This window comes from Lygodium microphyllum, chromosome 5 (genome assembly GCF_053477565.2).
Source record: "Lygodium microphyllum isolate KBCC chromosome 5, Lygodium_microphyllum_v1.1.10, whole genome shotgun sequence".
NCBI classification, from domain to species: Eukaryota; Viridiplantae; Streptophyta; class Polypodiopsida; order Schizaeales; family Lygodiaceae; genus Lygodium; species Lygodium microphyllum.
In genome coordinates, this window is record NC_141139.1 from 142,011,531 (window position 1) to 142,025,549 (window position 14,019).

General features: G+C 41.6%; 1 protein-coding gene across 2 annotated transcripts in view; it reads left to right on the plus strand.

Moving 5' to 3' along the window:
- The window catches only part of LOC148036471 (hyperosmolality-gated Ca2+ permeable channel 2.3-like), a 187,602-nt gene that overhangs the window by 64,727 nt on the left and 108,856 nt on the right, over positions 1-14,019 (plus strand). For both annotated transcript variants that reach the window (XM_087678458.1, XM_087678457.1), the window contains exon 3: positions 5,419-5,482. In XM_087678458.1, coding sequence (XP_087534584.1) covers positions 5,419-5,482 — 64 coding nt within the window. The remainder of the gene's footprint in view (positions 1-5,418; positions 5,483-14,019) is intronic.

Below are 14,019 nucleotides of genomic sequence, written 5' to 3' on the forward strand. Positions count from 1 at the left end.
TCCAATTGTTGTTGAGCCTGATGCATAAGAATAAGGTCGTACTTGGCTTATGTGATCTCATATGGTCTTTGGACTCCATGGTAGTCCAATGTCTCCCTATCCAAGTCGGATCCTTGCAGTGCAAGGTGTGAGGCCCATTCTTGCTCATTTCTTGGCACGAAAGGCTTTGGAGACTTAAGTGGTGAAGCCAGGTTCAAAATCATCTTCCCTCTATGAAATTGTTTTTGATGACGAGCTCTCCAATCAAAAGCCAAGGTTTCTTTAACGAGCATCTAGCTTTGATACCATGTAAAGAAATATTCGTCTACAAATAACAAACACAATCATACGGCAAAGCATAGATTGATAAAGAACATAGTTAATAGGGTAACTCAAAGAGAATGAACAGTGAAGACGATAATGAATGCTGAATATATACAATGCTCAATGCAGCAAACATGCTCTGCAAAGGTGAAATACTGACCCTTGAACTCCATGTCTCAAGGAACAAGGCAGAGAGTATGAGTAGGAGAGAGTGTCATACTCTGACGGATCTCAAAAAGTAGTAGACAGCCTTGAGAATGTTTGGCAGTAGCAAATACAGCAGTAGGAGCTGGATTAGTCACGATGGTCAGCAAACAGTTTAATTCTATCAAGAGAAAAGTAGGCGACAGCTGTAGGTCCAAATGCAGCAGTAGATGATGATGTGGCAGCTGTATGACAGGGCAGAACTGTCAGAGTGCAGCGAATGCAGAAGCATATGAAAAGATTGAAAGAAAGAATGAAATATGGAGAGAAGGGAGAGAAAGAAAGAAAGAAAGTTATATTAATGTCTATGAAAGGCCAAGTTGGCCTATGAGACCAAAACGTTACATACAAAATGCCAGGGAAACTTTCCAGGTCCCAGTAAAGCTACCATCTGATGCTATGATAAACTAATTGAGTAGGTACAAAAGAATGCAGAAATCTACAAGAGTGAATGCTGAATGAAGGGAGAGAGAAAGAGACAGAAGAATGCAGAATTCTACAAGAGTGAATACTGAATGAAGGGAGCAGATATGTACAATGGGCTGTTGAATGTTTCCCTGCCGGAGATCTCTCTCAACCTGCAAATCACAAGTGACAATGACTGGGGGGACAGGCCAGCCATAAATAGGCCGTAGAAAATGACAAAAAATGACCAGGTTCAGTAAAAATTGGCCAATTGTTGCAAAAATAATTGCAAGACACAAAAACAATAAAATAATGCAGTGAAAAAGTGCTGCATGCCATGTGGCACTCTTGCCCGGCTTGCACAACCATGGTGGAGGTCTAGTTGTGCTGGTGATGACACACTCTTTAGTTACTCATACTTGAAGCATACTTGAACTCTTGGTATACTACGCATGCGAGTATTTTATAGGTGAGTGATGAATGATATGCTAAAAGTGGTAGAGAAGTGTGGGGGCTGTGGCTGCTTTGATGCTCATGTGTTCCTGGGAATATAACAGCTGTTTTCAACTCAATTCTAATGTAGAAGACCTCTACCTAACTAATGCTTAATCTTGTGATTAGTAGATGACTTGTATATAGGCCAAAGATCTTTTGCTTTGCTACCAATTATAGGTATCTATAGCATAGTACAGGGGATTTCAGAAATGGGGGAAATGGAAACAACAAATACCTGTTTTCAATTCAATTCTAATGTAGAAGACCTCTACCTGATGCTTAATCTTGTGATTAGTAGAGGACTTGTATATAGGCCAAAGATATTTTGCTTTGTTACCAATTATAGGTATCTATAGCATAGTATAGGGGATTTCAGGAAATGGAAATAACAAAAACCAGAGTTTTGCAGTTTCAGAGTTTCGACTAGTTTTGGAAACGGGGGGAGGAGTTTTGGATTGTAGCATTAAATCCATATTGAGGTGCTTATATATATCAATGCCCATAACAACATTTACTCAAATTTCACACAAAACTTCATGACTTCATGTTACATGATTCATGAAGTTTGAACATGTTACAACTTCATAGATGATCATTATAAGATTTCATTATAAGATTGAAGGAAGAGGCATGAGAAGAAGGAAAAGTAGGAGGGGTTGAGCTAAAAATGCATTAGCTTGACTTAAACAACCCCAAAACATGCTTAATTAATGAAGCAAACATTTAATTTTAAAAGGAAATGCGATCCTAGAGAGTCATTGTGTCCCACATGCAAAACCCTAATTTGGGTGCCCCAAACTTTCTATAAATAGGCATGCAACCCACCACTCTTCCTTAATCTCTTTTTTGCAGATTTTAGGTCTTTCAGCTTGTTGCCCATATCCCGGATATGGAGGACATCGCGGTCCAAGCTGGCCATTACTGTCTACAATGGTCTGGCGCTTGTTTGCAGCCTACCACACACTGTTCGGAGCTGATTTGAGCTTGCTGATTGTTGCTGCTGGTTTTCCTAGTTGTCACCTAGCCTTTGCTGGTTGTGTTTGATAGTTTTCTCTCTCCTGCACAGCTGTCACCCAGCCTAAATAGGTTGCATTTTGCTGTTCTCTCTCTCCTTACCTACGTTTTTAATCTTTCTCTCTCCTTCACTGCCATTTGCATCAAATCCAACCTTCCTTGGTTGCGTTTACTTGTCCACATTTTGGCCACTTTTTTAGTGGGTGCCCACATAGTGGCTTGCCACCCTAGATAGCTTATGCCTATAAATAGACAGTCACTTCATTCATTCTTTACCACCTCTCTCCTTAGTTATTCTTCACCACCACTTCCATTCCCTCACGAGCTCCTTCCACTTCTCTTATAGCCCTTTCGGAGGACATTGCGGTTCATGGCTTGTGGCTGCCTTCACCATTCCTCTTTTGCTTTAGGTGCCCTGTTCGAGCGTCAAGCCTTGCGTTTGGAGCATCTTCAACCTGGCATCACCATCATTTGCCCTGTGTCAGCACCCTTCTCCTTCAAGCTCCACCTTTACCTGTGTTTTTTAGTTTGGAGGTCTTCTCCTTGCCTAATGTCATTAACTCCGGCTTGGTGTTAGCATCCTAGCCCTTGGCAGCAATCTATATCACCAAGCATTAGTGATTTTATCACGTCTAGCATAGGGCCATTGGGACGTGCATTTTTGCAGCTAGGCTTCTCCTCCATCACCTGGCGTCACTCATCTCATCCTCCATTATTTGGCATCATCATTATCCACGTGGCATCAACATCTAGGCTGCTCTTCTTGTTTTTGATAGTTCTGACACTGTGGGATTTGTGTTTTGTTGCCTAGGTCACTCCTCGGCATCAGAGGATTGTGGTTAGCTCCCTGGACAACTGGTGATCATCTTCCACATCTTTGACAACATCAGAGGACAGTGGTCCTGCTCTCTCGACAACTGTCTTTCACCTTCCAGTGATTACTTTGATAGGCCACTACAATCCTTGAGGTTGGACAGAAGCAAGGAGGAGGAAGTGTTTGCCTTGCCTCAACTAAGAAAGGAAATTGAAGAATTGAAGAAAGGGAAGGATCCAGCATAGGTTTAGGGTTCATTTTCCACATTTTTATTGTATAAAAAGCCATAAAAACTCACTAAAACATAAAGATAGGGCTGAACTGAGGCTAAACCTCATATTTCAGACCCCCCATACATCTACAAACATGAATTTTATTTTTCCTTAATTTTCGGCACTCAAAATCCATTTTTCCTCTATTTTTCTCAATTTTTTCCTATTTTTCCCTATTTTTCTTGTATTTTTTTGTAATATTTAATGACTGAAAATACAAAATCAGCCAATGCAGCTTTGATAAACCTCTTGCAACAATCCGGGCCATTCCCACCCAGAGTGCCCCTACAAAAGTATTGTAGTTTTTGTCAGCAAGTAGGTTGCACAGACCTAGAGTACCTTAAAGGGTTTCAGAAGCTATAGCCTATAGCACGGAAACACTCTAAGCAATTCAAACTTTGGCGCTTCTACCTCCCACTACGTCCAGGGCCTTACCCTTATAGACCCAAGAGGGGTTATTAGGATGGGGTTGCATTCGAATTATAGGGATCTTCCTATTGTTGTAACCCCTCCTAGTTATTCTCTGGTTTCAGCATCCACTTATGCCTCCTTAACTTGTACATTGTAGCTTCACAATGTCTTGCTCTAGCATATTGTCCTTGCCCTTCAACTCCAAGGACTGCCCTCAATTGCTTAGTAATCTGCCACCGATGCGGCAAATATGGTTACTACCAAAGTAGATGGAACTTGCCAGAAGCATCACAAGGGTCTCACTCACTTTTGATTGGTTGACCATGGCTAAGGATGATAAGCATTTTGTATAATTGGGAAACTGACAGATTGTGGGTATGTCTGGGCGACCAATAGAAAGAGATGTCCTTGGAACAAGGCCATGATGGAGTCCCAGTCAGCCAATCTACTCTTGTACCTGTTGTGAAACCAAAAGCAGCTCTGTGAAGTGAAGGTCATCAAGTATTCTTCTGCCACTTATGTGTTGGGCTTGGCACTATGGTTCCCTTTCTATCAACTTAAAAGAAAATGTATCTATGAGCCATGGAAAAAAAACAAAGAGGACCAAGGAGAAGATAATCAACATGCTGTGATGAGAATAGGACCCAGGGCAGTCTTTTATGGAACCCTTTGTCCAATGCCTTGGCCTCTTTGGCAAGGGATCTTTTTGGGTCAGGCAAGAAGATTTCTTCTCATTCCCCTTGTTTTTTTTGGTTTTGCTGAATGGGGTGTTAGGCTACCACAGATCTAGCCTAATATAATATCACAAATTACTAGCTAATTTCTTCGGTTCTTGTACAGCACCAAAACTGAAATTCAAGACAATTAATGAAAAAGAAGGTACTCAAGAATTTTGGTAAGAAAACTGGCTAAAAAGGTTTTATGGAAGGGGATTTTGTGTAGCCACTCTCTCATCCTACATTATACCACTTTCCTCCCTAGAGCGATCACCATCTGTGGTGCTTTTGTCTTCCCTCTGCATCAGCTGATGAGTACCTAAGGGACCAGGTGACTGCTGCTTGCATCAGAGTACAATACACTCCTTCAATATCCCTCAGCCCAAATCCCTTGAGAGACAGCCTTCTGCTCCTTGAGAATCTATTGTATCATGCCTCTTGTACTTGTTTTGTTCATTAGATTCTTTCATTTCTTCATTCTCATTCCATCTTTGAGTTCTTATTTGCTAGTGGTGTGTTTGTCCTTAGACTACGTGTTTTCTTTGCCTGGATGAGGTTTTGGACACTCTAAACCATTTGAAAATCTTGCAACCATGTGGTTTTTGGTGATGCTACTATTGAACCTTCACTAAAATAAAAGCATGTGTATGTTTGGGCATAATTTATTGCAATTGTTGCACCCAAAAAAACATTATGTTTGGATGGCATTTTTATAGATGCATGTAAAGTTACCTTCAAGTCTTAATGGCTTTTGAAAACAGCTAAAATGAGATGTCTGCAACAGGCTGTGGGTGCACTTTAGCAGCCTCTACTTTATTTCATTCCTTGCTTATGGGCTTCTATACTTGGTATGGAAATTTTTCTTCCTTTCATTACACTCGCTAAAAGGTTCTGCATGGATCATTTTTAATTGAACATAGAATTTCTTGCTGAAGACCTAAACAGAATCAAAATATAATCTGCATTGCATTGTATGATAAATTTGTAATGTGCAGAAAAACACACAGGAAGTAATTTATATGTTAATATATGTTATAAGCTCATCTACCTGGTGTGGATTGACTGTTGATGATGTTCAAAAAGGTTGATGTTGATATTCCTTATAATATTGTTTGAAACTTGTTCAAATACATGTTTCTGTTTACTTTTTAAAAGATTGTTTGACTTGTAATATGTAAGTGGCTGAGTTTGAGGTTTTGGAAAATTTGAACAATTTGATTATTCTCTGATTAAGCAGTGAAATTTGATAAAGTTGAAATTGTTTTGTGCTTAATTCTGGTCTAGGGAATTTGTGGCTAATGATTCATGGGAAAAGGCTGCAGCTAACTTGGTGTTGGCCAAGTTTGTCAATCTGCTTGAGGAAGGCCGCGATCTAGGTGGAGGGTGTGAGGAAATGCTCTCAACATAGAAAACACAAAACCAATTGTACGACAAAGCACAAATAGATAAACAAAGAGCACAATTAGGGTTAGGGTAACTCAGAGATAGTGAACACAATGAATAATGAAGTGAATGACTATTGTATATATAGTGCTCATGCAGCAAACACACTATGTAGTGAATATTGAACCCCAAACTCTTAAATCTTTGGGATCAAGGTAGAGGTTATGAGCTGGAGAGTGTGTCGTACTCCGAATGGATCCTGAAATGAAGCAAGGCAGCCTCTGTGTGTCGAACACCAGCAAATGCGGCCATAGAAGATTAGATCTGATGTAGACAAGTAGTAGGAGAGAAAATATGTAGCAAACACAAATTTGTAGTGGAGTGAGAAAACTTGGCAACGGTAGTAGAAGATAAACACAAACAATTTGATATGGGCGACAGGGTGCAGAGTGTAGGTGACAGTGAGGATGACCCCGCAGAGGAGAAAGAAGATCAAACACAAGTGATACTGGCTCAATTATGGTGACAGCTCGAGAAGGCTTCGGTGACAGTAAACACAGCCTGAATGATGATGCCAACAACTAGAGATGGACGCCAGGCAGAACCCAAGTTTAGCAGTGATCAATTAGCAAGCGACAACTAGATGTGGGTGATGGAGGGTGGAATTCAGCACTAGATGGTAGTAGATACCAAAAGGAAGCCCTGACCGTGATGTCCTCTGTGAACGGGATGTGGGCAATAGAGATGCGGCTCGTGATACCTACAAAACGAGTTTAAGAGAGAGTGGTGGGTTGCATGCCTATTTATAGAAAGTTTGGTGCACCCAAATCAGGGTTTGGCATGTGGGAAACAATGAATTTCTAGGATCGTGTTTCTCTTTAAAATGATAAGATTTATTCATTAATTAAGCGTGTCTTGGGATTGTTTAAGTTAGGCTAATGCATTTTTAGCTCAATATACCCTCTTAGGCCTAAAACTAAGCCAACTTTGAGATAAAAAGAAAAAATCTATACCTATTGAGAAATAAGCCCATGGGGTTATTTTCTTTTACCCCAAGGCATCCCATCCCAAAGCAGCTAGGGCATCGAGCAAACGGTGTGTATCGACTGCCCAGTAATCTATCAAAATTATAGAGGTGATGGTTATCTTACCAAGGGAGCCTAAGTGATCACTCTAGATAGGCCACGGCATCAGACTAAGGGTGCTCGTCGGCTGCCCAAGGGCCTCAAGTCATGCGAAGGCAGATGGAATCAACAATGGGCTTTTTTTTTTGGGTTTTTGTTTTTTGGTTGGAGGGCTTTGTTTTAGCTTGTCACAAGACCTAGCATTTAGTGAGGGTTTCAAATTAGTATTCGTCCCATTGAGTCACTGTGCCGCGAAGTAAGGAAAATAAGGATGAATAGCCCCACTACCTTTGGAAAATAGGCAAAACAATCCCACATACTACTAGGGTAAATGCATAGGGATTACCTAATGGTGTGTGTGTGCTAGTCATATGGAGAATATGTGGAAAAACAAGCATGATTGATATGGGAGCAAGCAAGACAAGCAAAGCTAGCATGTAAGTATAGAAAAAAAAATTGACTTTTGAGAGTGCCATGTGCAAAGCTACGAGTATGGTGGATCCAAATACGATCACTCCAAGGGTAACTGAAAAGAGATAAATGTGTATAGATGCATGTTTACATGAACAAAATGCCAATGTATGGGGTAATGCAAAGGAAGATACAAGTTTTCATGCTCATGCAGAATACGATGCAACAATGCCACTTGGATAGTGCTCTTACAAGGGAATTGTTCACTTGTCCAAGTGTTCTTTTACAATCATGTCATCTTGACAATGCGGATGAAGTTAAAAATGCCTATAATATAGAATACAAAATAAATAAATGTGGGTATGTGAAAAACTCTAAGCATCATCATTGTCACTATTAAGAGAAGGAAACCTCCCCCTCTCAAACTAGAAGGAGAAGTAAGAGGGAAGCACCCTCTTCTTGTCAACTTGAGGAAGTAGAGGAGGTATATCCAAGTCAAATTGAGGTAAAGGTATTGTAGAGTCGGCATGTTAACTACCTTAGTCAAAATATCTGCAAAATTGTCATTGGATAGTACAAACTCTAGGCAAATAGTACGTAGCTCAACCTGATCTTTGGTGAAGTGACAGTGAACCAACATGTGGCATGTTTGAGAGGTGATGATCAAATTGCCCACAAGGGCAATGGCATTGTGGTTGTTGCAGTCGATAATTATAGGCGCCTCACAAGGAAAGTAAAGTACAACCAACAAGTTTCTTAGATAGCTAGTCTTAGTGGTACCATCGAAGAGAGGTTGATACTTTGCCTCGATCCTAGAACCCACTACCGTCTCCTGCTTACAGCTAGCCCAAGAGATGGATACCGTGCTCGAGGTATTGAGGTAGCTGCCATGGGAATGCTAGGTGTCAGGATCGCCCGTCTAATCAGAATCAGTGTATCCCTATAAGCATAAACCATGACCATAAGTTAGTCCATAATTATAGGTGTATCTTAAATATCTTAATATGCTAATACAGGTAATCCAATGAGACATTCTAGGTACATTAAAATACTAACTAAGCAAACTAACCAAGTATGTAAGATCTGGCCTCATATGAATCAACCAAAGTAGTTTCCCTACAACAGAATGATAGGTGTGAGCATCAAACGGCTGACTCAAGGTATCCTTATGTAGATGGATAGTGGATTAAGAGGTGTGGCCATAGGCCATGTCTGATTAGTGTAATATTGTCCCATCAGCTATAGGGTGTACTTCTGTTGTGGCAAAAGAATACTTTCCTCGAATTGAGCAATCTTCATCCCTAAGAAATAAGACAACAAACCCAAGTCAGCGGTCATCTCGAATGTAGTGAAAAGTTTTGCCTTGATTTTTGCTATTGTCGTAGAATTTGAGCCAGTGAGGAGTATATCATCAATGTATAGTAGGATATAGCTGACCCTTGCGCTAGCAGTGCACACTTATAGATTTGGATCATAGGGGATAGAATGGTATCCATAAGTCTGTAAGAACTCATTCATCATGTGGTACCAAGACCTCGGTGCTTCCTTGAGTCCAGAAAGAGATTTCCACAAACGAAATACCTTATCGTTTTAGTCAGTAGAAGAAAAGTCAGGAGGTTTCTCCACATAGACGTCCTCCTTCAAATAACCGTTCAAAAAGGCACTTTTGACGTCCATCTGATAGATTGGCCAATCGTGCTGAGCGGCGGGCACAACCAACAGATGAAATGATGTCAACCGAGTAGAAGATGCAAAGTTTTTTCATAGTCAATGCGGTGCTTTTGCCGAAAACCTTACACTACAAGGCAAGCATTGTATTTGTCTAAAGTACTGTTAGTCTCTAGCTTTGTCCTAAAAATCCACTTAGTCTTGATGACCGGCTTGTAATGAGGATGATCCACCAATGTCCATGTCCCATTTTGTTCAATACTATCCAATTCCTTCTCCATGGCCTCATGTCACAGAGGGTCCTGGAGAGCCTCTTGGAATGTACAATGTAATCAGTTGCAAATAACGATGCATATGAAGCCTAAGAGCAGACTTTCTAGGGCCCCCTAGAGTGGAATGTGGTGGAAGGATTTCGGAATCCCACATGGTCTATTGATACCATCTAGGTAATGGGTCTTGTGGAGGGGGCTTGGGAGCTGAAGTGTTTGTAGGAAGGTTAGGAGCACGCAATAGACCTAGCTCAGAAGGCATGATTTGATGTAATGTGAGTAGGGGTGAGGACGCAGAGTCTTGTGTAAAAGACGGTACTATATCCCTCTCATCAAAGATGACATTGCTCCCAAAGATCACTTTGTTCGTCTGAGGATTGAATAAACCATAAGCTTTGGCTTTGGAAGAATAGCCCATAGAGATCAAGAGATGTGATTGAGGGGTGAGCTTTCCTATCTTGTCATTCGGAGTGTGTATGTAAGCATGACTATCAAAGACTCTGAAGTGAGAAACAAGCAAAGATAAAAAAAAATGCCTCATATGGAGTCTTTTTAGGGACCAATGTAGTGGGGCATCAGTTAAGAATATACACCAAAGTGTTAGTAGCCTCAACCCAAAGGCGCTTAGGGAACTCTGTTGTGGTGAACAGTATAGAGTGTCATATTCATGGCTATCTAGCTCTATGACTCCATTCTGTGTAGGGCAGTTGATAGAGGTCAGTTGGCATGCAATGCCCTGCTTCTATAGAAACTCAGAGAACTTGTGGGAGGTAAACTAACCACTAGAGTCACTCCTCATAGTACCCATACTATGTCTAGTTTGGTTATGAACTAGCAGCACCCAAGCACTGAAAGAAGTAAAGGCATTTGACTTGTGCTTGAGGAAGTACACCCACATGTACCTACAGAAATTATCCACCGTAAAAAAGAAGTACAATGCACGATTCAAGGCAGTAGTGGATGTGTGACCACAAAGATCTATATGAATGAGCCTAAGGGGTTCCTCAGCAAGCATGGGTGGTAGATTGTTGAGGGAAGGGTGTACAATGCTGCTTACCTAGTTGACATGCTTTACAGAACTGTCAAGATAGGGAAGGCCCTCAATCATCCCTTTATGTGACAACTCGTAAAGAGAGTCGTAGCCAAGATGACCTAAGTGAAAATGCCAAAGATGCATAAAGTTTGTGGTCTCTTGTGTGGTGGCCAAGCGCTAGAAGTGATGGAACTTTGAATCATCAACAGTCGGCTTGGTAAGAAAATAGGTCATGTGGTAAAGACCATTAGGTTGTGCCTGGCCGCGAGCAATCATTAAACCAGTTTGAGAGTCGAAGGACCTTGACTGTGGTTGTTGTGAAGAAAATTGCTTGTCCCAATTGGCAAAGTTGCTAAATGGACAACAAGTTCACTCCAAGCTGGGGGACATGATTGACATCATACAACAAAGCTAGATCTGGATCCTAGTCAGTGGGAAAACTAATGCGACCCTGGGCCTAAATCTTGATCAAGGGGTTATTTCCTGCGTAGACTCTCTTGGCTGCAGGGGCTTGGGAAATGAAAATGTCCTCTATAGGAGTCGTGTGATGGGTAGCTCCACTATCCACAAGCCAAACAAGTGCTGATGTGCTCAATTGTGATGAGTGGGCCTTTGCAGTCACCTCTTTGGGAGACACTTGGAGATGTGAACGAGACTTGCATTCGATGTCTCCAAGGAGACGATATGGGCCTTTGCAAACCAGTCAAACAAACCCTCTGGAGTTGAGTAGTTTGCCGACTATGATGGCTGGCTGGTGGTAGTGTGGGTTCGGCCTCACCATTGCCCCTATTGGGGTTTGCCACGACCTCGCTTCCCCTGCTTGGGGTTATTGGACTGGGGTGTGGGGCATGATTCTTGGATTTTGGCTATGTGCCTCTTGCCTTAGGTCGACACTCGTCATAATTGCCAGCCTTTTGACAATGTTGACAGTACCTATTCTTCTTAGGTACATTCTACCATCTAGGTTTGAGAGTAGATTGTGTGGTTCCTTGCGATTCACTAGCCTTGCTTTGATTTTGTTTTTGATTTGAATTTTGTTTGCCCTTGCTCTGCTACCCCTTCTAAGAAGATGCAACGAGAGCCTCCTCTATTAAGGATGTGTTATGAAATGGATTGAACAACCATGCATAATGCAATAGGTGACACTCAAACTCATAAAATGTGGGCATTTGAGGTTGTGAAATCACTTGTTGCACAAAATGAAAATATTTTCTTGACAGCTTGTTAAGGAACATGGTAATCTGATCATTATAGGACGCAGGAGCCCTAGTAGTGTAGAACTCAGCGAGGAGACCCCGATACTTAGCCAACTTGACTCATGATCCAAATTGACGGGACGGGTCCTATCTTGAGCTGCATAGTTATTAGTCAAGTGTGCCCAACGCTTGGATGCTAAGTTGAAATGTTGGAGCTGAGAGTGAAACTCAAGCAATAAGCCCTACATAAGATTGACAATAGCGGAGGCATTACGAGCTTTCCATGAGTGGATGAACTCGTATGAAAGAAGCGTGGGATTGGATTGGGGTTTGAAGTGGTGCACTAAATCCCATAGGTTTTGAGAGTCTAAGATATGCCTCATCAAATTAGACCAAGTGGTAGTTTGACCCGTTGCAACGAGTTTATTCATTAAAAGCATGCTTGGCGGATGAGGAGCTAAAACCATGAGATGTTTGTGAAGATGGATAGGTGGGTAGTCTGGAGGATAAGATGATGGTGGTGGTGGATAAGAAAGAGGGGGTAATTGTGGATAGGCAGAAATAGGCTGGTGATGTCTAATGAGTGCTGATTGATGCAGAGGTATCGAAACTGTCATAGTTTGATATGGTACCGTAGATGGAGGTGGAGGCATTGGGACACGATAGCCTTGTCCAAATGTTGGCTAGGGTATAACATAAATGGTTGGATGGTCCACTAGGTAAAGCCATAGAGGCAAACTGCGGTACGAAACGATCCACACTCAAGTATGTTTGGGATGCACTCCTAGAGGAATAACCCGAAAGTGTGTATGGGAGGTTGAGCCTCCGTCATAGGTACACTACTCAGAAATGGGCATGTAGGGATCCCAAAGGCTGTGCCTAAATGTGTATGACCCCCTAGTGTGGTGTGTGGTGGTAAATGTGGTGCACTTAATGGAAGCAGAAAGGAAGGTGTAGCAGAAGATGAGGGAGAGATAGGTGGGAGCCCAAATGGATTTGTGATTGGTGTTGTGGAAAACATGATCGATTCCTTTTGTCCATTAAATGCATTGGGATGAAGATACACCTACTCTAGATTTACCATGATAAATAAGAAGAAAAGAAAGGGATGGAATACTTACAAGTTCTTTTTTTAGCTTTTTACCTAGTTTTGAGTTTATAAAAAAATACATGTCTCTCTCATCACTTAAAAACCAAAGGTTATTTTGAAGAGTTCCTTTTTGACAAGCATCCCTCAATCCAATAGAAAATATAGAAGTGGTTGGCATAGAATTTGACATAATAGGGTTCGTACTTGGCATTGGAGAAAAGAACTATTGTGGAAGTGGAGTGTAATCCGAGTCAAGTTTCACTTGCGGATGGCTAGTCTGTAGTGGAGATTTCGAAGGTCTTGCAAGATCATTAGTTCTATGCACCGGCGGATCTAAAGGAAACTTTGGCTTACCTTCAATCTCTTGCTAAGCCTTGTGCACAAGGATGAGACCATACTCAGTGGCAGAAATCTGATATGGTCTGCGGATTCCATGGTAGTCGGATTGGCCACCAGTTCTTTGGGTACATCAGGAGTGTTGGGGCACTTACTAGTGATATGCCATGTCTTCTTGCATTTGTTACATTTCATTTTCTCGGGATACTTCTTCCAACAGTTGTTTACAAGATGTCCTTTTTTCTTACAGAAAGAACATCTAGTGAGAACTGTATGTACCAATACTTAATCACAGGAAGTTGAAGATGCTTGACTAGTGCTGCCTTCTTTGTGGTTCCTCTTTTCTTCATCCAAATAGGATTGGATGGTACTTGCCAATTTAGGATTTGGAATGTTGGTAAGAGTGGTTACAAGGGTAGGAAACACATTTTTTATAGCTTTTAGGAGAATAGAATAGCATCTTCTTCATGTATTGGAGCTTGTACTGAGGCAAGCTGTGCCTTAAGTCCCTTCATGTGAGAGATGAAACTACCCGACACCTCGGGGATCGAACTTTGTACCACAAGGGTTGGAATAGGTAGAGGATCAGAAGGACCATGTGTATGGCACTTCTTTTGAATGAATCTGGTAGGGGGTTCATCTGCTAGATTGGAATTCACTTCCATAGGAGGAGAAGGAACGGGTGGAGGAGATTACCGTGGAAGGGGAACATGATTAGGTGCACTGTAGTAGCGACTTGGGAGGCCCACTCTTGATCGTTTCTTTCCATGTTGCTGTGGAGACTGGAGTTGTGGCGTGAATGCATTCAAAGTTGTCAGACCCTTCTGTTGTTCCTGCTTCTGTGGATGAGCTTTTCAATCAAAGGCCAATGTTTC